The sequence below is a fragment of the Sabethes cyaneus genome, chromosome 3, assembly GCF_943734655.1.
Source record: "Sabethes cyaneus chromosome 3, idSabCyanKW18_F2, whole genome shotgun sequence".
Lineage (NCBI taxonomy): Eukaryota > Metazoa > Arthropoda > Insecta > Diptera > Culicidae > Sabethes > Sabethes cyaneus.
The window spans coordinates 141,110,412-141,134,195 of NC_071355.1; the positions used below are offsets into that span (position 1 = coordinate 141,110,412).

Consider the following 23,784-nt stretch of genomic DNA (forward strand, 5'->3'; position numbering starts at 1 on the left):
AGACGCCGTCGTGCAAAACCTTGCACGAGAACGCCTCGTACTGAGCCTCGATGAGATGGACTAGCTTATCTGGAACTCCTCTACGCCTAAGTGCGCCCCAGATGTTTTCGTGATTGAGTCGGTCGAACGCCTTTTCGAAGCCAACGAACACCAGCAGAAGAGAGTCCTGGAATTCGTTGATCTGCTCCAATATAATGCGGAGTGTTGTGATATGGTCTACACATGATCGATCAGCACGGAATCCAGCTTGCTGCCGCCGGAGAGTAGCGTCGATCTTCTCCTGGATCCGGTTGAGGACTACCTTACAGAGTACTTTGAGAGTAATACAGAGCAACGTGATGCCACGCCAGCTACCGCATTCAGTTAGGTCTCCTTTCTTAGGGACTTTGACCAATATGCCCTGCATCCAGTCCACTGGAAAAGTTGCGGTTTCCCATATATTGCTGAAAATCTGATGCATCATCTGGGCTGACAAAGATGGGTCAGCTTTGAGCATTTCGGCTGAAATACGATCTATCCCTGGCGCTCTATTGGATTTCATACTGTTGATGGCTGCTACAATTTCATCCAGCGATGGCGCCTCCGAGTTCACGCGATTGATTCGACGAACTGTAGGCGTCATACGCTGCTGGTTTCGTTGATCTCTGACATTTGAAACTCGGAAGAGTTGTTCAAAATGTTCAGTTCATCGCTTAAGCTGTTCTGTACGGTCAGTCAATAGCTGACCAGCTCTGTCCTTTAGCGGCATCTTTGCATTCATCCTGGCACCACTAAGGCGGCGAGAAATATCGTACAACAAACGGATATCACCATTGGCAGCGGCGGTTTCTCCCTGTTAGGCTAGGGAGTTAGTCCAGGCTCTCTTGTACCGCTTACAAGCACGTTTAACAGCCCTCTCCAGCTCGGCGTATCGTTGACAGGCAGCTGTCTTAGTCGATCTGGTTCGCGCTCGCTCAATGCCGGCTTTCGCCTCTCTCCGCTCGTCGATCTTCCTCCATGTTTCATCCGAAATCCACTCCCTCCGCCCACTGCGCGCTTTGCTGAGGGTTTCATCACTGGTCGTGATGATTCTTGATGCCGGTCCATTGCTCTTCGACGGTTCCAGCAGGTGGCTACTCCGAGGCTCGAGATTCAAGTTGTTCGATAACAGTCCTTTTCACCTCAGGATTCTCCAATCGGCGGACGTCGTAGCGGCACCCAACTTTCTCCTCCCGTCGTTGGACACGTGCGACGCGCAGACGTATCTCAGCGATAACAAGATGATGGTCGGATGCAATATCAGCGCTGCGTTTGTTGCGTACCTTCACTCCTTCGCCATTTCCGGCTGATGCAGATGTGGTCGATTTGGGTTTCTGTTCGGCCGTCGCAGGAAACCCACGTAACTTTATGTACTAGTCTATGGGGGAAGAGCGATTCACCAATGACCATGTCGTTATTACCACAGAATTCTGTAAACAGCTCCCCGTTTTCGCTCATCTCTCCTAAGCCATGGCGTCCCATGACGCGTTCAAGGTCCGCGTTGTTTGAGCCAATCTTCGCATTGAAGTCGCCCATGTGGATTTGGATATCCCCCTTCGGGATTTTCTTAACCACGCTGTTCAGCTGGCTGTAAAACCTCTCTTTCTCCTGCAGGTCGGCAGCATCTGTTGGCGCATAGCACTGGATTGCTGTAAGGTTCCTAACCCGGTTCTGAATCTGGCAACGATTATTCGCTCATTTATCGGTTCCCACTTCATCAGGGCTGCATGTGCCCCTGGACTCAGTAGGAATCCAACTCCTCTTTCTCGAGTAGCATTTTCACCTCGTATGCTAGAGTAGAGCAAGACCCGGATGATGTCCTGTGTTCGCCAGTACCTGGCCAGCGGACCTCGCTCAGTCCCAGGATTTCAAGCTTCAGGCGACTAGCTTCCCTTGCAAGTTGAGCCAGCTTGCCCTGCTGGCCAAGGGTCAGTATATTCCATGTTCCGATTCGTGTCCGTGTTTTCATGCTAAAGGTCGTTGCCAATAATCCAGAGAGGTTTCTTCTTTCATTTTCGGTAACTTTTTTGTGTTCCGGTACAGTAGGCTGTTAACCTAAGGTCCCAACCCCGCTGATGGGGCTGCCATCTTAATGTGGGTGGGAGCCACTGTGCCCCCTTTCCTGTTAGCATACGACAACCGAAGCTGCGTACCCCAGCTGGCACCTCGTGGAGGTAGGAATAGGAGTTAATGAACAGAGGTTATGGAATGCACATGTTCACCCTTTGCCAGAAAATCAGAGCATCTTCAAATTTAGATAAATCTTTTTTTTTTTGCGGAATCGCTGTATAATTACCAATCACAATTCCTGGTCTATGAGGAAACTTGATTAGCAGCAAAACCAAACATGATCGAAAGAAATGAAGTAAAATTTCCCTTTGTTCGTTTATTCCAAAACTAAACCTTTCAACCGTTTCAATTCAAATGAAACTAAATTAAACAAATTTCTGCTAACGTACAGTACAGCCCAGTACACGTACAGAAAAGAATCGATTTCAATTGTAAATTAAGTACCTACAATATGCAATATATTTTGGGACCATTACTTCTTTCAAATTCTCATAACACACAGTCACAGTCTCATAATAAAGGAGAGCCTTCCCAGAGTTTCCCTCATTTAATTTTTCAGTAACTTCCATTGAAAATCTTAATGGATTCCCCGAGTGTTCACAAGTTTCCGTAATAACCCCATTTCACACGTCCCATCTTTCAACTCCTAAAAGCCATGTCTATTTTCTTCAGCTGACAGCCATAGGTTTACCCTAAGTAAACACGGTACAACTTGATATGTAGTTCAAGCTCAAGATCGACACAGCAAGCGCTGAACCGGATTGAAAAACCAGATCATTATTGACAGTTCCAGCCGCAGCGCTATTATAGTGTCAATCGTGGGAGATGGCACTTCACACCTAGTTAGAGGCACAATTGTCAGACTGCCGGTGCCACCGGGAAAACGGATAGATATTCCACAAATTGGGTGTTTGTTCAGCCCGCGACCTGCTGCTGCTGCTGCTGAGCGGATGCAAATCGGATCGAACGAGGTAGAAGCGCGAAATTGGAAAACTGTTTTTCAGTCGCTCTGCTGTGAGAATAAGAGCATTCATTTGCTTCGCTGGCTGCCACCCATCCGGATGTGAGTTTTTCTTCGTTTGCATATTATTTTTTATACGCACAGTTGTTCAAGCGCAAAATGTGGTTGGCAACCTACTGAATAATTATTGTACTACAGATTGCAATGCAATTTGCAAGTGGGAGGATGTACTTGGACTTCTTGCATGCATAATTATTTCGATGCGAACTACGTTATTCAGCCACGTTTATTGGCACGAAAAAAAAACTTAAATACCAGTGAAGCTCAATAAAGAGAGCAGGGAAACTTTCAAACAATCTTTGTTTGGTTTTTAATTAGTTCCAAGCAAGAGGGGTTTGTTGGGACAGGTGTAAGTTCGACCGTGACTGCGAATGGCCTTTGTGTGATGAATTCTATTCGAATGAGATTGATGCTCATAGATCGGCACTCTGTCCGTCATATAAACTTTCTATTATGAAACCGAGCAAACATAAAGTGAAAGAACATTACATTTAAAATTCATGGTGATAAAAAACATTCTGGATTCTCTGCGATTTCTAAGCTCATACCAAACTTCAATGTGAAAGTAAGAGATTGTGTTGCTCAAAAATACCTCAGATTGCAATCAAAGAAACAGTCATAATTTCCACAGACACGCCAGATTTAATTTTAGTTTTCTTGAGCATTATCAGGCGACTGCTCGCTGGTTTCGCCTGGTGTCTAATAAACCATCACCTTTTATTCGCTTTTATTACTTCTCAACTCAACCATTTCGCCTAAATGCGGCGCTAATATTCGCCATAATCGGCTGTATTAAGCAGTCCTGCTCACACGGCCCTGATGAATACAACACGAGAATAATAAACATTTATAAGCTCGCAATAACAATATCTCAGTGATATAATTGTTGCAGTGCACGCCTCACAATAGGCGTCGAATCTTTCGCGCCGATTGACCAACAACAATTCCCACCTGAAAGTCCGCTCCGTTCTGTCCGTGTTAATAAAAATCTCTTATGGCTCGTAATTTTCACCATCTTATTTCTTTCCCCCTGACTTTAGTTGGCAATATCGACAAAAGGAGACGATCGGTTTCCATAAATAGCAAAGCTAGAAAATAATATGAAACATTACTAGTATGATCGTTTTGCAGCATGCACTTTACTATGTGTGTGTATCACCAAACGACATTCCTGAGCAGGGCAGTGGACGAGAACCGCCAACCGACTTGACCTTGGCAATGAAATAGAACTGTGAATTGAAATTGCTATGATTGCTCGGTTACTCTTTCAATAGGCGGCAGGTTTACTACAGCAAAGCTTCGATAATCGTTGGAATTCGCGGACTGTTGCTACCGACGTGCGTTGATTGGACAGTAGTACGAACGGCGAAGCTTGTCAATAAAAGCGCCGTGATATGTTATAAAAATGTAATTTTTTCCCCGACCACACTCCACGTATCACACACGCTGTCTGCGTAAAATGCTCGATTGAACCCGTAAGCCGACAGGTAAAACATATTAACACATGTTAACACTGTTCTTGATGCAACAGAAATGTAAACGCACCTCCGCAGGGTTTGCGACCACCTCTCCGCAGGTCTCCGGAGTCTCTTCTGGAGAGCCTGCGGGAAGTTTTCCGAAGCGCGCACACGAGTGGACGTAAAACAGTCCAGGCTATCGAATGATTGTACCAAGTTTCTGGTCAGAAAAAAACGGTATATTTTTCTTATAAGCGGTCCATTCTGTCATAATTGCAGAACATATATGTCGTTAAAAGGACAGTTAGATAAGACTCAAAGTCATTAGAAAGTTATAGACTAACTTATGTTAGAGGAGACTTTCATATGTATTTTTATTGAAGAATACAGAGAAAGTTTCTTTTTTTGCGTTTTAGTGGGAAATAAAATAGTGAAGAGAGGAAAACGACAATTAGGACTGTCCAGTAAAAAAGAGCTATCAACAAAAAAGTAGTCGCAGATTGCAGTGCATTCCAAATTGCTAATGAGTGTTTGGGAGTAGTTCATACTCCTACGCTATAATTTAAAAATTTTGTGGGACCAGATTTACAACCGAAGTTAAACTTCACTTCACTTCATAGTCTTCAACTTAAAAATTGATAGTTTTTCAGATCATATAATTGATGACATGAATGTCCTAGCAACTAAAAATTTTTGCAAAAAGTTCGTGATATCATGATTACACGGTGAATAAGCATTTTCATAAAACGTGGGCTAGAATCTGAAATCATGAGTCATTTTGCTTATTTTAGAGATTGAATCTCTTTCGGTGTAGGACTTCCAGTACTTTCCGTTTCTTAACATCTGCATCTAGGTGATAACACATGAGAAATATTCTAAAGATATTTTATCTCGAACACTGTCGTCATCATCAGCATAGCATAGAGGTGTTTCAAACAATCGGCTCCGTTTATCTCGCACTTGGGCCGCTCGTCGCCAATTTTCCAGGCATCACAGAAGTCACTAAGTAGTCGGTTTCGATCTACTTCGATCACATCCTACCAACTTTCGCCAGATGTAAGATGGGAATCTTTCCAAGCAGTGCCTTCGCTACTCTCCATTTTCAGTCTGTATGCCGCTAAATACCGTCCGTAGCACTTTCCATTCGAACACGACAAGGGCGCGTATGTTCTCCGTGAACAGCGTCACAGCTTCAAGTCTATAAAGAACTACCGGTCTAATAAGGGTTTTGTACCTTGTCAGCTTCGCTTGAAGGCGCCGCTGGATCTCCTTATTATCTTACGAACACGGTACGAGCCATTAAAAAACATGTGAGTGCAGACAGCATTCGAAATAAATTAGTCACATTTACAGTTTGATTCAGGTTTTGCATCAGTAAAACAATGTACGACAGCCATGAAACATGCTCACGAGTAAAAACGAATTGTACCTTTATCTAAAGTTTACATAGGGGATTGTCCCCTGTTGTGAAACGGCTCCGGTTGTGAAACACCCATCGTTTTTGACGTGGTTATAAACTAGCGCTACCAAATTACTACCAACGGCTCGTCTCATTGTACTCTACCTTTAGAGCAAACAACAATCAAAATACAGCTTGTAGAATGTTTTGTAGGAAATGTGTTCGAAAAACATGCCCGAAAAAGTTTTTTAGAATATTTTGGGATTGATTTTTTTGTTTATCAAATAAAATAGAAAAAGGCAGTAAAATGCATATAACGTTAGTTTTGGACCTCTATTTCATTATACAGACAAATTTTAAGTGAAATAAGTTACTCAAAAAATATTACATAAATTTTTACAAACTCGTCGTTCGCCCCGGTTGTGAAACATTGAATTTCTCCGGTTATGAGAAATTCAGAAAAACGATTATTCAATACTTTAATAATCACAAACATTTTCAACACACTTTTCAGGCACATGAGAGCCAAATCCACATATTTGAGATCTCGAACTTCCTGTTTTTACATACATTGATCACAATTTAGATTTAGATGACTAAATTAAGAAACTGATAAATTACTTTGCATTTAAGGTGTTTTCCGTTAATAAATGAATGTAATATTTTATTTTCATTTCATATTTCTTTATTTTCTGCTTTATTTTTATTTTCTTTTATGGATTTTTCGAAGTGTTTCACAACCGGGGACAATCCTGTCAAAGAATTCTATGTCTCCCAATTTCGCTATAACTTTTTTGTATCAAGCAAAAAATATATGCTGTATTTTTCAAAAACATACGTAAGTCTCCAATCTTTCAAATGCTTTAAAAAGATTTGGAATTAAATAATCCGTTCAAAAGCTATGACCAAAAAACAAAACCTGTTTCATAACCGGGGGCATTCCCCTACTTACAATTTACAACTAGTCTGTTGTCAGAGCTCAAATCGTTTATTTTTGGCTATTAATACTGGGCTCCAAACATTTGTATCTCTTCCAATCGCGCTTTAAAGCAATACCAATTCATTAATTTCTTAACAAGCATATAACCCCATGCAAAGTAACCCAATGGGTTAAGTTTCGGTGATGCTGCCAAGGCCAACCATTCTTTAGAGGATATGAAACCTGGGAGATTCGTGACAGGGGCTAGCTGGAGTGACTGAAACCACACCTGAGGTCCTGAGTAGCCTTTGACTGACAGAATGAAGCAGAATCCTGTTGCAAACAAAATTTACTATTGCCATAAAATTCCGAACTACGCAACTACGGACCACATTTTTTAGCATCCGGCAGATCTTGCAGAAATGTCAAGAGTACAATGTGCCCACACATCACATATATATTGATTTCCAAGCAGCATACGATACAGTCGATCAAGACCAGCTATGGTAGATAATGCACGAACACTGACGCGACTGATCAGCGCTACATTAGATAGAGTGTTTTGTGTGCATCACATCCCTTCGAAAAGCGGCGAGAGTTGAAACAAGGTGTCGGCTTATACTGTATGCTGTTCAATATCACTCTTGAGGGGGTGATCAGGCAAGCGAGTATCGAAACGAGAAGCACGATTTTCACCAACTCCAAGGCTTTGCAGATGACTTTGATATCATACCCAAAAACTTTGCGACGGCGGAGGCAATCTACGCCAGACAAATTGGAGTCCGGGAGGATAAAGGCGTCGAAGCCCAAATACATGAAAGGAAGAGGCCCAAAGCAAACAAATGCGCGCCTCCCACGCACGTTAACCGTTGACGGCGACGGACTAGAAGTGGTAGATAAGTTCGTGTATTTGGGATCACCGGTGACCGCTGACAACAAAGCTGACTCAATATTTAATGAACGGGACACAGCACTATTAGTTCTTACAAAACGGATAGTTTACCTTTTAAACCGACCGGTTTCGGGAAATATGTTTCCCATCAACGAGGTGATGTCCAACTGGTTATCTTGAAGAGATGGTTCTTACGTTGGCATGAAAATAGTTTTTGTAACGAAGCTGACGATGTACAAAACCATTATTAGACCAGTAGTCCTTTATGAAGTTGAAGCCGTCGGAGGACATATGCGCCCTTGCCGTGTTCGAACGAAAGGTATTGTCGGCGATGTTAGGCGGAGTACACACTGAAAGCCAAGAGTGGCGGAGGCGTATGAATCACGAGCTACATGCACTGCACGGAGAGATTCCTATTGTCCATCTGGCAAAAGTTGGTATGCTACGGTGGGCCGAACACGTCATAAGTTTGCCGGACGATAGGGCGATGAAAATAGTTCTCTTCAACAACCCTACCAGCACCAAGAACAAGGCGGCTCAACGTGCAAAATGACTCGACCAGGTCGAAAGTGATTTGCGACTTCTGAGCACAGCACGAGCCACTCCGGCTCTAGGCTGCTGACGACGACGAAACAATTTCGAAACGTAGCGAACTAAACATCTTCAAAACATTGTCAATGTAGAATTTCATGATAACTTTTACCCCTTGTTCTATAAAAAGCAACACTCAACCCATTACTTTGGAATATTACACTACTTCGCTCCATCAAGTGACATGCAAGCGTATTCCACGCAATCAAAACGGTGAAGAAGCACCGGACTACCAAGCGGAAGGACTACGAAGCAGAGTCGAGCGGCATAAAATATGGTACCGTAGATCCAAAGACTCCGAACCGGAATGACAAACAGATCACAGTGACCAAAACTCACGTAAAGCAGCTGTACAGGAAGTGACTCACAAACCCCTTTTGCATTGTCATGAATTGCGAAACTTAGCGAAAGTAGCGAGATTGGAACTTACCATTAATACCGCCGAAATGAATCGTTGCTAACAGAAAACGTAGGCACGATGTCCAAAATACAATTATTAAAAATAAAATGTGTCATTTAAACGGTAACAAAACGGTTTGTATTGCCATCCTACACCTCTGAGCCAATTTTTAAAAAAGTCTTTCGACGATTTTTTGGGTTCCGCCCCTTTTGAAGTTTTAAAGGACACATTGCTCATACAAAGTAAATAAAAATCATAATTGGCCCAGCCAGCACCAACTCGTATATCAATGTACGAAAATTATCGTAAATATCTCTTAACAAATTCGGAATCGTAAGCCTAATAAAGTGCGCACAAGTTAACATTCCATCGTTTAGCTGTTAGATGATAGTAGCTGACAAACATACGATTTTCAGCATATAGTCGTATAGCTGTATGAAGATGGTCGCGCTTAATCGGATCTTATCGTATAGAAATGCCTATATAAGTATATCGTTTAAAATTATTTCTCAGCACGTATATCGCCTCCAAAATGGTATGTATAAGCTGTTTTGCGCATCGAATACGATTTTGTTGGATACATATCGGCACGTAATTCTCATTTGTAACCTTAATATACATATGAAAATGCTGGGGAGGGTTTTCTTGATATTTTTAAAAATATCAAGAAACCCCTCAATTATAATCGCACGGTGATTCATTTAGTAAATAAAAATCTTCAATAACGCTTCCAAGATGAACGTAAATCACAGCCGGGATTGATATTTTATGCAGCATATGGCCCATGGCGACCATTTTAGGAGTTTTACGCTATATTGGGACTAACCGGTAACATTCCAGATTAAGTTATTGCTGTGGGAAATGGCCAATATCGAACATGAACAAAAACTACATTATCATGCTACACCTCAAATTACGCCAGAATTCTAGAAATCTAGATCAATCGAAGTCAGATTAACTACCTGGTACCACGTTGGCTCTATCTATACAAATTCCGGGACTTCCCAGACAAGTGGCTAGTTTCGTTCAAGGACAAAAACTTATCGTGCGACACCTTAAATCATAATAGAATTCAAAAACTAGATCAATGGAAGCCAAATCTGCTATCCTGGGTCAGGTTTGGTCATATCTGGACATGTTTGGAGGACTCCGGGAACCCCTAGGCAAATCAATAACACAATTGTGGTATTATTATCGAACATAAAACCGTGCCCGAAATTGGCCATTGTGGTTCTAGGTACTCAGTTTGGCTTACATGGATCTATTTTAAAAGTTTTAGTGGGATTTAAGGTGTCGTATGACGATTTTTTGTTCATGTTCGGAACTGGTCATTTCTTGGGAGTTCCCGGAGTCCCCCAAACATGTCCAGATATGACCAAACCTGACCCTTTTCCAATCGTCGAACAATATTTTCAAAAATTGGCTCTGAGGTGTAGGATAGCAATACAAACCAACTGGCATTTACCATTTAAATGGCCTAGTTTTTAAAACAACGGTATTTTAAACACCGTGGTGAGAATACAAATGGTGTTGGTGCCGAGGTGGAGCTGAATACGAAGCAATATGAAGTAGTGTGGAGGAATTCAAATACCTTGATACGCTCGTCACTTGTCACAACGATGTAAGCCGTGAAGTAAAACGAAGAAATGCAACACAAGCGTAAAATTCAGTAATCAATATTTGACGGCAACACATAAAATGGAATGTGGCACAGACACATAAACCACGAGCTGTATTAAATAAATAAATACAGTAGGATTTCGAATTTGGCAACAAATGCGTGTCGCCTATGTTGTCAAAATCGAAACCGTGCCAAAATCGAGACCCTTGTTCGATAAGAAAAAATTTAATGTAAATGCTTTAGAAATTGTCTAAATACCATTAATCAACGATTGCAACCATTTTATGTTTAAAAAGTCCGCTAAGAGCTAGCCGTCCGATGCAAATAAGTTATTGACACCCTGTGGTAAGACGTAGTCCTACGGCAATTAAAATATTATTGTTCGAAACCACTTAACTTTTTTTCACGAATATACTGAAGGCATCATTTCTTCGTCATTTAAAGCATGTGTGCAGAAACTGATTGATATTTAAGCATATTTTTGGAAGTAAAATATCTTGTGTTGCCAAAAACGAATACTTTTGTTGCCAAAATCGAGGCATGCCAAAATCGAAATCCAACTGTATGCCGATATTGTGGAGGTAGTACAATGTGACAGACTGCGGTGGGCTAGGCCTGGGCTGGAAAATAATTCGCAGGTTGACTGCGTAAATACGTGCGCTTTTTGCTTTCAACTTGCGCTTCTAAAACTATCATTTGACTGACTTTTGAATGCAGTCAATCTACCGCTTCCCAAATAGCACACTTTTGTAACTTCTGGTTGTTGTAACCTATTTATTACTGAAATCAGTCATTAATCGGTTACCACAACTAGTTTATAACAACTGTGCTAGTAGGGTTGCGAAGACTGCCGCCTACAATCCATGTGGCCTCTCAAGAGAAGCCAACAGTCGTTCTCCCGCTTTGCGTGCATATTGCGTTCATAGTGTAAACTGAAGACTGACTAAGAGCCTAAGGTGACATATTTTTTCGTTTGTGCCTCAATTGACTACCTACTATAAAAGTTTGTCGCTCAGCGTCGGTCCGGCGCAAGCAAAATGTCCGTTTGTGTCGGACGATGTCCGACCGACTTCAGCCATGCACATGTAGTGGTTGTTTTGTTGTTGTATTGAATCATAGGATAGCGCGGTTGCTATTCGTTAGTGTAGTGACGGCCAACCAATTGACTATTTTTCAGTCATTCGCTGCTCCAAACGGTAAGGGAAACATGATCTAAACGAAAATGTAAAAAAATCAGAACGCATTCTCGAGGACGATGCACGTTCAGCTGGTGTTTCTCAGGAATTGGAGACCGGCAGTATAGGACCGAATTACTTGTACCGAAAGACCGTAATTCGTTCAACGTAGGATTGCTAACAGACTGTAGCCACTAAAGTAAAGTGAAGTAAGTGATTGGGTGTCTAAACAAGTCAGTCCTACCATTGCCCAAAATCTAATGAAAGTGCGTTGAGCGTCTCGACACTCTCAAGTCGGCTTCAGCTATTCAAGTCATCTATTGCGTTAGGGTTTTTTGAAGAAAACAGATTTCATTATACAATCGTCCGGCATCCTTGCGACGTGGCCAGCCTACCGTAACCTCCCGATTTTTGCCTGGTGCATGATGGAAATCTCTGTAAACAGTGCTTGCAGCTCATCGTTCGTACGCCTACACCAGTTTCCACTTTCCGTTTGTACTCCGACAAAGGTAGTCCGCAACACCATTTGTTCAAATACGGGAAATAATACTGAGTTAGAAGTTACAGTCTCAAGTCCCTCTAAAGTGGAAATAAATCGAGCAAGAATTCATTTTTTACGCCGGTTCATAAAAAAATAATTTTCATTCGGTTTGTTAACAGTTTTTCACTTATTCTCAACTCATATTTTACCGTCTTGAATTGATTGATTGATTCGTTATATCACAAATCTAATACCGGTTTTATGTTTTCTTTTTTTTCTTTTAGGCGAGTGCACAGTACTCGGCGTCCCGAAAAAACGTCGGCATCTTCGGACTAAAGCACGAAGTGTTTTTTCTGAACCTCGAAGATGGCTACTTCGGCTGCCAAGTCAACGAGTCCACAGACTACCTGCAGCTGTACGAGCTATCCAAACTGTGTGATGGCACATCGGATTGCTATATGGGCTCCGATGAGCTTAGAAATAAGTTAAAATGTACAAGTAAGTTACGGGCATGGCCTACTGCTAAATTTCAACCAGCAATCAGCCTAATCATTTCCTCATTTGCATAACTCTAATTTTTTTCTCTGCTTCCTCGTCGTCTCTTCCAGATGATTGTGATAAAGATGGCACGGCCTGCTCAAACGGAGCGTGCCTAGAAGGCCAATGCCATTGTAATGATGGCTTTGGAGGTTGCAATTGTCAAGTTCCAGGTAAGCATCATCTAATAGCGTGAGTGAATGTGCGAAAAAGCACTTTTTTCGCTATTTCTGGCGAGCTGGGCCTTTCTCCGATTTATCTTATGTTTACGTTCGCCGTCATCATCGTCATTATCTGATTCTTCAACGTTTTTTTCCGGGAAACTGCTGAGAAAAATATAAAGTACACCACGAAGGTGCACAGCTGAACAATTTTACGTCGTTCGTCAATTTAATTTGTTTGAAAACAATCCGCAGTTTTTCACCAGAGTAAAATAGCTAAATAAATTATAATAACATAACTCTTAGCACTTTAACGAACGGCGGCCGTTCCCTTAACGATCCTGCCAGCTCAAGTCCCGTTAGGATCTCTATCTCTTCGTTCCAGTTGGAGCCGACTATTAACAATCGTTGAAGCCCGAGGCTGCAAAACAAGTAGCATTACCATATTTTTTCTTCCTCATTAGTGCAAAAGGTCGCTGCGGCTAGAGTGTTGTTTTCCCATAAAAAAAGGTATCAAAATTGCCGCCTTGATGCTGCACAAAACTCATAGGGCAAGCCTGTCGTGATCTTACTTGGCACTAGCAAAGTTCGCAAGAACAGTACCCGGATCAAACCAAAAGTCAATGGAGCGAAGAAAATAGGTAAATTAGTATCTAGCAACAATGAGTGAGCGAATCGGCCGTCTTGGCGAGTTTTATGCACGTGTTCGGAAAACTCTGTGAATTACTGCATCGGAGGAAAAAACCATTATCACTATACGAGTGGCGGTTTGCCAAACGCCGCCAACTTTGAGGCAGCCCTGTTCAGTATGTTCTGAGGGAATAACTGTTCTAATGTGATTATAAATTAATACGCTGTTTCTCGAAGGCAACACCTTACCAGGGAGCGCAGGGGGGCACATTGAACAGGGTATTTCAGTGCCAGGTTAATTGAGAAGCAATGTTTGCTGTAGGTAACATGGATTTGCTATCCGGTTTATGTTGCTGCGTAACTGTAGCAGATTGATAGTGAATTGATACCTTCGCATCGGTATAATAAAAGTAATCAAATGCTCTGGTTGTCTTCATAAAAGTGGCTTGCTTGCGAATAAAAATCAATTATTTAATTTTCTAGTCAAAAAAAATCGCATAATCCGATCTCGGTTCTCTCAGTGAACTCAGTGAATTTTGAGAATTGATCATATCTTATCTTCAAGTGTTTTGTTTTATAAAGCATAACAAAACTAAGAATGCAATTTAATTGTGTGTATAAATCAGGGTTATGGTGTGCTTGTCAAACTCCATATATTCGATGCGTTACTAACATGCACCAAAATTTTGGCTCTTAGGGTTACCATTTTTTCCAAATTAGAGTGACCAAGAAATTTTTGCAATATTTTTATAAATTTTTTACTTTCAATTAAGGCGTTTTTTTAATTGGTAAGAAATTGAAATAACAGCGAAGAAAAAATTTGACTTACATATAAAACTAAATCGATTGTGAAACTTTAAGCTCATTTTAATTAGGCCATTGCAAATCATTTCAAAAGTTTTTGTTTTGGAAATTGGCTTGAAAAATCGGGGGGCAAAAAATAATTTGTAGGATATGAGTTAAATTTTTTATAAAATCAATTGTCTTTGGGCTCTACAGCCTGAAAAACTTGAAAAACGAGTGTACGAGTTGAGTTAACGCTTCTAGCATGAAATAGAAACGGAAATTCAAACAGCGGAATTTCCGAAAATCGGCCAAAAAAAATTTCTTTCGTTTTTTGTCTTTTTTTCGCAGATTTTTGCATGAAAAATAACAACGATTTTATTAAAAGCAAAAATAGATTTGGTTTTCACGTTAACACTTAAAATAAAAATGCTTAAAATCCATATATTTTTTTGCTCGATTAAAAATTTCTCTTTGTTTTTTTTTCGCCCCCCCCTTCAGTGGCCAACACCGGAGGGACAAAAACTTTTTAAAATATTTGTAATGGCCTTAATTACAACAAAAATTCATTACGACAATTATCAATGACCTTTAAACAAAACAAGTTTAGTTAGTTTATTACGAATAGACTGAATACTTTTGACTATTGAGTATTTGTGTTTTTATGAAGAACGAACATTGGAAGAACTGGGATTGTTGTTTTTGAAATACTACTGCAAATACTAAATAGGAGGAATTTTTTATGGGGATGATGATTTCGATGCCAGGTACGACATTTGCGCTTGACACCACCCCCTGGTATAAATGGTATAATTTTGCCATTTCATTGCTAAATGCATAAGCTCTTGGTATTATAAACTGGTTTTAGCTTATGTTTTCGGAATATAATTTCATCCTGAAGTTCAATTTAAGTTTTTAGGTGATGTGCAATAGTCAAGGAAGCAAACGTGGCGCCTTTGAAGGTTTCGCCAAGATTTTCGAAACCAAAGAAATGTAACTTTGTGTTTTTACCTTGATTTTGAATTAAGTCAGGCATTATTCGAATAATTTATATAACAGTAGTAGTTTGGGGCGAACCAACCAACGGTTGAAAGCCACATCAAATAGTAAATAAAAAAAATATAACAGTAGTCGTTCTAAGGAACGACGGGAATGGTAGAAGAAGGTGTCAGAGGACAAGATGTAATAGGAAAAGCGAGCAAAATCAGATAAGAGAATAGTCGTTGAAGCAGGACTTACTAGGTTCGTATTTCATTGTGCGATAACCGAAGTCGAAACTAACTTTTCTACTAAAATCCCATAATTCGCCGATATTGTGTAGCTCTTGCAGTATCCAGCCCTTTACGGTTCAATGATTACGCAAAATCATGCACGCAAAATAATCCACACATCCTTTTCACGTGAAAAATCAAGTAAATTTCTCTTCCGGGAGTTACATGACTTTCAGTTGAACATTATTGGAAAATACAATAACATCTACCAGAATTCCACGTAAATGCACGCATACTAATGCAAACTACGTGGAATTCACGTAGATAGTATGGGAAAAGTTGGATGGAAAATAATCACATAACTTTTCCCGTATTTTCGACGTGAACATTATTTTGAGTGTACCATTAAACCAACTAAAACTGCATAAAATCACACCTCCCAATCTGGCCTAGTTCGCGAGTTGGTCCTTCTGGTATACAAAAGTGAAAATGGATTAAGCAGAAAGATGTTTGTCCGTAGAATGAATCAATAAATGAACAAGTATTGTGTGGTGAAAATGTGTTGTTGAAAAAATATGAGTACAAAACTTTTGAATCGTTAGTTTAGTTCTACCATTTATATTATTCTGAATTCCAATGTTAATTTCGACTTGTGAAGCAAAGGCAAAGGCAAATTATTTCAACGTTTCTACAATGAAATCGCAAAACATCCTGAGAAGAAATAGTGTTTTAACTGCTTCATTGTGTCCAACATTAGTCCCGCCCCCCATCCGCACTCAATATCCGGCTAGCAACCGTCAAAGTTGAGTTGTATTTTCTAATCATTTCCACATTTAACTCAATAGTCGGTGATAGCGGTCAGGTAGCACAAGCCCTTCTATTCACATAAACAACAAATTGGCTTGATGGAAGAAATCAAACGTACTCTTAAACACAATGACAAAATAATATTCAAGTTTATTGTTACCTACAATAACGAGAATCATGCCAACCACCGATTCGATATGGTTAATCAACATCGATCGAACATGCTTTTCGAATTCCGCGACCATCCATGTAATCATGGCTCCATCAATACGTTCGCAACAGAATACAGGAATCGGACAAGCCACTTTGCGGTGCAAAAAATAGGTGTGGGTCTAGGTACGAAATCGATCGTAAATTCCGATAATCACTTCTGTTATACGTTGGAAGTTCTGCGACCCAAGAATGGGCGCTGAGCAAAACTAAACGCCAAAGGTAACGCGTGTGCTTTATGAATACACTAGCTGACCCGACAAACTTCGTATTGCCACAAATTAACCTGTGTTGTACATAAATCATGAATCTCGGATGATCTTTGTCACTATCTCGAGTTTTGCAAGCACCCCAGTGGGCGGCGCTTCCGACGGCGGGTCACCGGCAACACTTGCGACCGGCTCGTCCTGAATGATCTAGTGTTACTATAGATAGTTTTTGTGGTCTTGTTATTGATTAATGTTTTATGGAAGAGTCTCGAATTTCTCGAGTTGGATTAGTTTTTGAGTTTCGCAAAAATTTCTGTTTTATTTGTATGAGAGTCCATATCCCCCAACCACAGGGGTGAGAGGTCTCTAACTATCATAAAATAAATTCAAGACTCAAAAATCTCCTACATGCTAAATTTGGTTCCATTTGCTTGATTAGTACTCAAATTATAAGGAAATTTGTATTTCATTTGTATGGGAGCCCACCCTCTTAAAAGGGAAAGGGGTCGTAATACACCACAGAAAAAAAATTCTGCCATCTAAAACTCTCACATGCCAAATTTGGTTCCATTTGCTTGATTAGTTCTAAAGTTATGAGCAAATTTGTATTTCGTTTGAATGGGAGCCCCCCCCCCTCCTAAAAAGGTAAGAAGTCCTAATTCATAATGGGAAAAATGGTTGCCTCCAAAAACACCCACATGCCAAATATGGTTCCATTTGCTTGATTAGTTCTCGAGTTATGAGGAAATTTGTATTTCATTTGTACAGGAGCCCCTCCTCTTAAAGTGGGGAGGGGTCCTAATTCACCAAAGAAAATTTTCTTGCTCTCGAAAACCTTCACATGCCAAATTTGGTTCCATTTGCTTGATTAGTTCTCGAGTTATGAGGACATTTGTATTTCTTTTGTATAGGAGCCCCCCCTCCTAAAGTGGGGAGAGGTTCTTATTCATCATAGAAAAAATTCTTGCCTCCAAAAACACCTACATGCCAAATTTGGTTCCATTTGCTGGATTAGTTCTCGAGTTATGAGGAAATTTGTATGGAAGCCCCCCCTCTTAAAGGGGAGAGGAGTTACAATTCCCCTTATAAAGAGGGAGGGGTCTCAATTTACCATAGAATAAATTCTTGTCACCGAAAACACCCACATGCCAAATTTGGTTCTATTTGCTTGATTAGTTCTCGAGTTATGGGGAAATTTGTATGGAAGCCCCCCCTCTTAAAGGGGAGAGGAGTTATAATTCCTCTTATAAAGAGGGGAGGGGTCTCAATTCACCATAGAATAAATTCTTGTCACCAAAAAAAACACCCACATGCCAAATGTTGTTCTATTTGCTTGATTAGTTCTCGAGTTAGGAGGAAATTTGTATTTCATTTGTACAGGAGCCCCCCCTCTTAGAGTGGGGAGGGGTCCTAATTCACCGTAGAAAATTTTCCTGCCCTCGAAAACCTTCACATGCCAAATTTGGTTCCATTTGCTTGATTAGTTCTCGAGTTATGAGGAAATTTGTATGGAAGCCCCCCCTCTTAAAGGGGAGAGGAGTTACAATTCCCCTTATAAAGAGGGAGGGGTCTCAATTTACCATAGAATAAATTCTTGTCACCGAAAACACCCACATGCCAAATTTGGTTCTATTTGCTTGATTAGTTCTCGAGTTATGAGGAAATTTGTATTTCATTTGTATAGGAGCCCCCCCTCCTAAAGTGGGGAGAGGTTCTTATTCATCATAGAAAAAATTTTTGCCTCCAAAAACACCTACATGCCAAATTTGGTTCCATTTGCTGGATTAGCTCTCGAGTTATAAGGAAATTTGTATTTCGTTTGTATAGGAGCCCCCCCCCCCCACTTAAAGTGGGGAGGGGTCCCAATTCATCATAGAAAAAATTTTGTCTCCAAAAACACACACATGCCAAATTTGGTTCCATTTACTTGATTAGTTCTCGAGTTATGAGGAAATTGGTATTTCATTTGTACAGGAGCCCCCCCTCTTAAAGTGAGGAGGGGTCCTAATTCAACATAGAAAATATTCTTGCCCTCGAAAACTTTCACATGCCAAATTTGGTTCCATTTGCTTGATTAGTTCTCGAGTTATGAGGAAATTTGTTCGGAAACCCCCCCTCTTAAAGGGGAGAGGAGTTATAATTCCCCTTATAAAGAGGGGAGGGGTCTCAAATTACCCTAGAATAAATTCTTGTCACCGAAAACACCCACATGCCAAATTTGGTTCTATTTGCTTGATTAGTTCTCGAGTTATGCAGAAATTTGTGTTTCATTTGTATGGGAGCCCCCCCTCTTAGTGGGGGGAGGGGTCTCTAACCATCACTAAAACCTTTCCTGGCCCCAAAAACCTCTACATGCAAATTTTCACGCCGATTGGTTCAGTAGTTTTTGATTCTATAAGGAACACAGGACAGACAGACAGACAGACAGACAGACAGACAGACAGACAGACAGACAGACAGACAGACAGACAGACAGACAGACAGAAATCCTTCTTTATAGGTATAGATTCGCTCGGCTGGAATGCCTTTCGAAAGGTTTAAAGCCCATAACCACTGTTAGAAGAAAAGAAGAATTCAGAAATCCGCTATTCATATGGTGAACAGACTCTAACAAGATGATAATGTTGGAATAGGCTGCATTTAGTTGTTTAACGCAACGTATGGGTCCACCTCTGCCTGCATGCCGCGGAACAATTTCGCACTTTCCGTTGCCTCCTTTCTCTGCACAACGTGTTGCAATGTTCGGAATTCTTAAACGTATCGTTACTGCTTCCACCATTGGAATCATAATCAAGAAATGATAATGATTCTTTTTCTAGTTAACATATGCATTTTAATTTCTTTTGTAAATGGATTCTTTCGTCTTAAACCGCTGCAGGTGAAACAGGTAGGCACTTAAAATATTTTTAATTGAGCATTATGCATTTAGAGAGCCTACACTGCATTTAGAATGCCACTGGAAAAGTCAGATAAATTCAAATATAATTTCTAGACACCAAAGTTGAATGATGTGAAACGGCATTACTTCTTTGCGAATTGTTGAAATCCCCATAAAAACTGTGACTATTTATAAAGCGTAAACACATTTCAGGCGCAACTTATGAACCAGATATAAAATCGTGAAAACTGTTGTGGCACAATTTGACATTTAACTGTGCTTTTTCATTAGGTTGCGATTATTTACTAAAGCCGCACCTAAGTTTTAAATTCATATCCCTGAGGCTACTGAGACTTTTGACGTAGGACTACGTCTTTGTTTACTATACTGGGACTAGGTAGCACTTTATGAAAACGAAAATAGAAGTGTAACGTTTGAATGAAAGAATTCAAATGCTAATAACTACTAAACTACTGAATGAAACTGAACAATTTATATGTCGTTGGATAGATAAAATGACCAGCAATTTTTTAAGGGGGGTAAGAGAGCAATTTTCAGGGGCGCTCCTACAAATGAAAATTTTTTTCTCAAAACTCGAGAACTAATCAAGCAAATTGAACCAAATTTGGCATGTGGGGGTTTCAGAAGGCAGGATTAATTTTCTACGGTGTACTAAGACCTCTTCTCCTTCTAAGAGGGGGGCTCCCGTACAAATGAAAACAAATTTCTTCAAAACTCTAGAACTAATCAAACAAATGGAACCAAATTTGGAATATAGGGGTTTCAGAAGACAAGAATTTTTTCTTTGGTAAATTAAGACCTCTCCCCTCTTTAGGAGGGGGGGGGGGGCGGGGGGTAATACAAATAATATTCAAATTTCGTCATAACTCGAGAACTATTCGAACAAAAGGAACAAAAATTGGCTTGTGGGGGTTTTTGGAGGTAAGATGTTTTTCTATGGTGTACTAAGACTCCTTCTTCTTCTAAAAAGGGGGGCTCCCATACAAATGAAATACAAATTTCCTCATAACTCTAGAACTAATCAAGCAAATGAAACCAAATTTGGCATGTGGGGGTTTTAGAAAGTAGGAATTTTTTCTATGGTAGAGACCTATCCGTCTTTTAACAGGGGGGAGGGGGATTTTTTCTATGATGGCTTAGAACCTTTGCTTTCTTTAAGAAGGGGAGATCCCATACAAATGAAATACAAATTTCTTCATAACTCGCGAACTAAACAAGCAAATGGCACCAAATTTGGCGAGTGGGGTTTTTTGGAGGCATGAATTTATTTATTTTATGATGCTTTGAGACCCCTCACCCCTGTGGTAGGAGGATAATTCATTACCATTTCAACCTTTATAATGCACACAAGTGATTTTTAAAAGAAATTTCTATGCCTCAAAGGTTGCAGGCATTGTAGTATTTCACGTGTTTTCAAAGTCACCATTGCATTAAATTAAGAATTGAATCTGAATATTTTGCTCTTCTCTTTTAATCATTCACTTAAACACTGACAATCACAGATTCTTATAAACATACATATGTCAGAAATGCAGTTTACGTTAGTCTTTGTTCTGATGATCTGATATAGTCCTACGTCACCCTTTCGTACAACCCTTAGAGCTATCTACTTTGTAGTTTTTTATAGCATTCTAAGCATTCTAATTATCAACACCCCTGCTTTTGAGATTTCCACATTCAGCTATTCGAAGCTATTCAATGTTTTCTTTTTGTAACAGATCAGCCGTTCTCCATTGGATAATATTTCAATTTTCCGTACTTCGGAAAACGTTTTTTAGCGTAGCTGGTAACTCAATACTAGCGTTGTCTTATTGGAACACAGATTTAGCGTATCGGCATTTTAGTTTGAATGAAACCAAGCAGCTATTTAGAACTTCAATATGTATTACCTAACAAGTTCATTTTACAAGAAGTGAATGCCAAATTAACCTTTCCAGATGCACAAAACCCAATCCAAACCATCAAAGCTCCTCCTCCGAGATTGAAACAGAAGAACTTTCGTAACAAGAGATCTCTGCTACTTTTGCGATAAATTGTAAAAAACAATCAGTCTCAGAATATCATGAACGAGAACAGCTTCCCCGTCCGTGATTTTCCATAGCTCTTTTCAGTCGAAGGTATCAAATGCAGCTTTGAAGCCAGCGAACAAATGGTGTTAGGGAATTCTGTATACACGGACTTTTTGGAGGATCTACCACAGAGTGAAAATTCGATCCGTAGTTGACCGTATTCCCACAAATCTATTGGCAATTGGTGTCAAAGTACTACCATTCTTATCTCAATACAGTTCGGCCCGCAGTGTTCCATGAAAATCAACGCTCGAGTTTCTTTTGACTTTACTTTCATGATAAAGTAGTCATTTACTTGATCGCATCGTTTTTACGATGTTGCCCGTTAGAGGGTTAAACGTTCCAAGCACGAATTTAAACCCTCCTGTTAAGCTAACCCCCTGTTAACCAACCTCCCCTGTTAAGCAACCCCCCTGTTAAGTAAACCCCCTGTTAATCAACCCCCCTCCCTGTTAAGCAACCCCCTTGTTAAGCAACCCCCTTAGTTAGGCAACCCCCCTGTTAAGCTACCCCCCCTGTTAAGCAACCCCCTGTTAGGCAACCCCCTATTAAGCAACCCCCCCTGTCAGCAACCCCCCCCCCTGTTAAGCAACCCCCCCTGTTAAGCAAACCCCTGTTAAGCAACCCCCTCTATCAAGCAACCCCCCTGTTAAGCAACCCCCCTATTAAGCAACCCCCCTGTTAAGCAACCCCCCCTGTCAAGCAACCCACCTGTCAAGCAACCCCCTGTTAACCAACCCCCCTGTTAAGCAACCTTAACCAAGTTGATGTCTGGAAAGTAAAGCTTGTAGTTAGACTTTCACCATGGATAATCAATCCACAGTACATAGTCCAAAATGGCAAAACAGCCGTGGTCTGGAACTGGCTATAGGGCCTCTGAGAGACATGAGACGGTCGCACATCGCATATTGCCGAGTCGATCCATGAGCATACACTGCCGCACAAAGCTGACGATGTGCAAAACGCTACGGACTATATCCTCTACGGGTTTATTTCATGGTATGAAATTTGACTCAAAATTTGAGTAGCGTCCATTTCAGCTATCAGTACTTTTGCTGCGAAAACAGCCCTGGCAATGTCACGCCTTTTTTCTAGAGTATTCATGCCAAGTAGCGCGCATCGATTCTCATAAGATGGCAAGTCGCTTGGGTTATTCCAGGGCAGAAACTTCAAAACGTAGCGGATAAATTTCTCCTGAACTGCTTCAATTCTTTTGGTCCACACGTCATGGCATGGACTTCACACCACAGCTGCTGGTTCAAGCGTCGACCGCATAAGCGAGTAGTACAGTGCTCTTAGACAGTACGGATCGTTGAACTTCTTAGAAACCCAGAAGATGAATCCATGATTACGGTTGACCTCCACTATGATGTAGCAGTAATGCTCTCTAAACGACAATTATGTATCAAGCAAAATTCCAAGGTCCTTTAAAGCTCTTTCGACTACTTCGTCCTTAATCTTATATTGACAGTTTCATGAAACCGTTAATAAAACTATGAGCTCCATTAGAACTTTTTGGTGACTGTTATAAAACTTCCTCCCGACCAAGACTCTTTCAAGACTCTTCAGAAGGTTTTTATAACCTCTTTAAGTGTCAGGCCATTAACTGTAGGCTTAGTACGCTCTGCTGTAAACAACAAGAAAACCGATTATGCTTTTCGCTGCTTGACGGCAACCGCCATAATCGAATAAAGCTTTTTTGCTTTTGCTTTTTGCTTGTTCGTAGAAGCGTACAACGCGCTCCCGACATGCTTCTTGTTTCGACGCCATTTTAAACAAAACTGGGTAAGCATAAACGAAAGAAAAAAATATTGACAAAAAGAGGAGAGCGAGAGAGAGAGAGAGAGAGAGAGAGAGAGAGAGAGAGAGAGAGAGAGAGAGAGCTAACACATGCATACTCTCATTTCTCTCTGAGCTCGTTTGTTATTGAATATGAGGCCGCGAAAAAAATCCAAAATTTTAGTTGCCACTCGTTAGTTAGACAACGCATCATTATTTTCCAATTTTCAACAGTGCGCTGTCAAAAATCAATAGTTTTCTTTATTGAAGTCGATGCGTTGAAGGACCTCCGATAGATTGGTGTAAAGATAATGAAAATCGATCGACAAATCGCTAAATTATTGACGCTCACCTTTCATTTATTCGAGACGCACATATTTTTTGATTTTTTTGAATAACCCTTTATATTCGCTACCTTCCAGTGAAACCTAGTTGCGCAACAAAA

The 23,784-nt window shown here is 40.5% G+C and overlaps 1 protein-coding gene across 11 annotated transcripts in view; it reads left to right on the forward strand.

The window, feature by feature from the left end:
* LOC128742585 (uncharacterized) overlaps positions 1-23,784 on the forward strand; it is a 235,669-nt gene that overhangs the window by 89,514 nt on the left and 122,371 nt on the right. For all 11 annotated transcript variants that reach the window (XM_053838988.1, XM_053838990.1, XM_053838989.1 and 8 more), the window contains exons 3-4: positions 12,329-12,542; positions 12,653-12,754. In XM_053838988.1, coding sequence (XP_053694963.1) covers positions 12,329-12,542; positions 12,653-12,754 — 316 coding nt within the window. The remainder of the gene's footprint in view (positions 1-12,328; positions 12,543-12,652; positions 12,755-23,784) is intronic.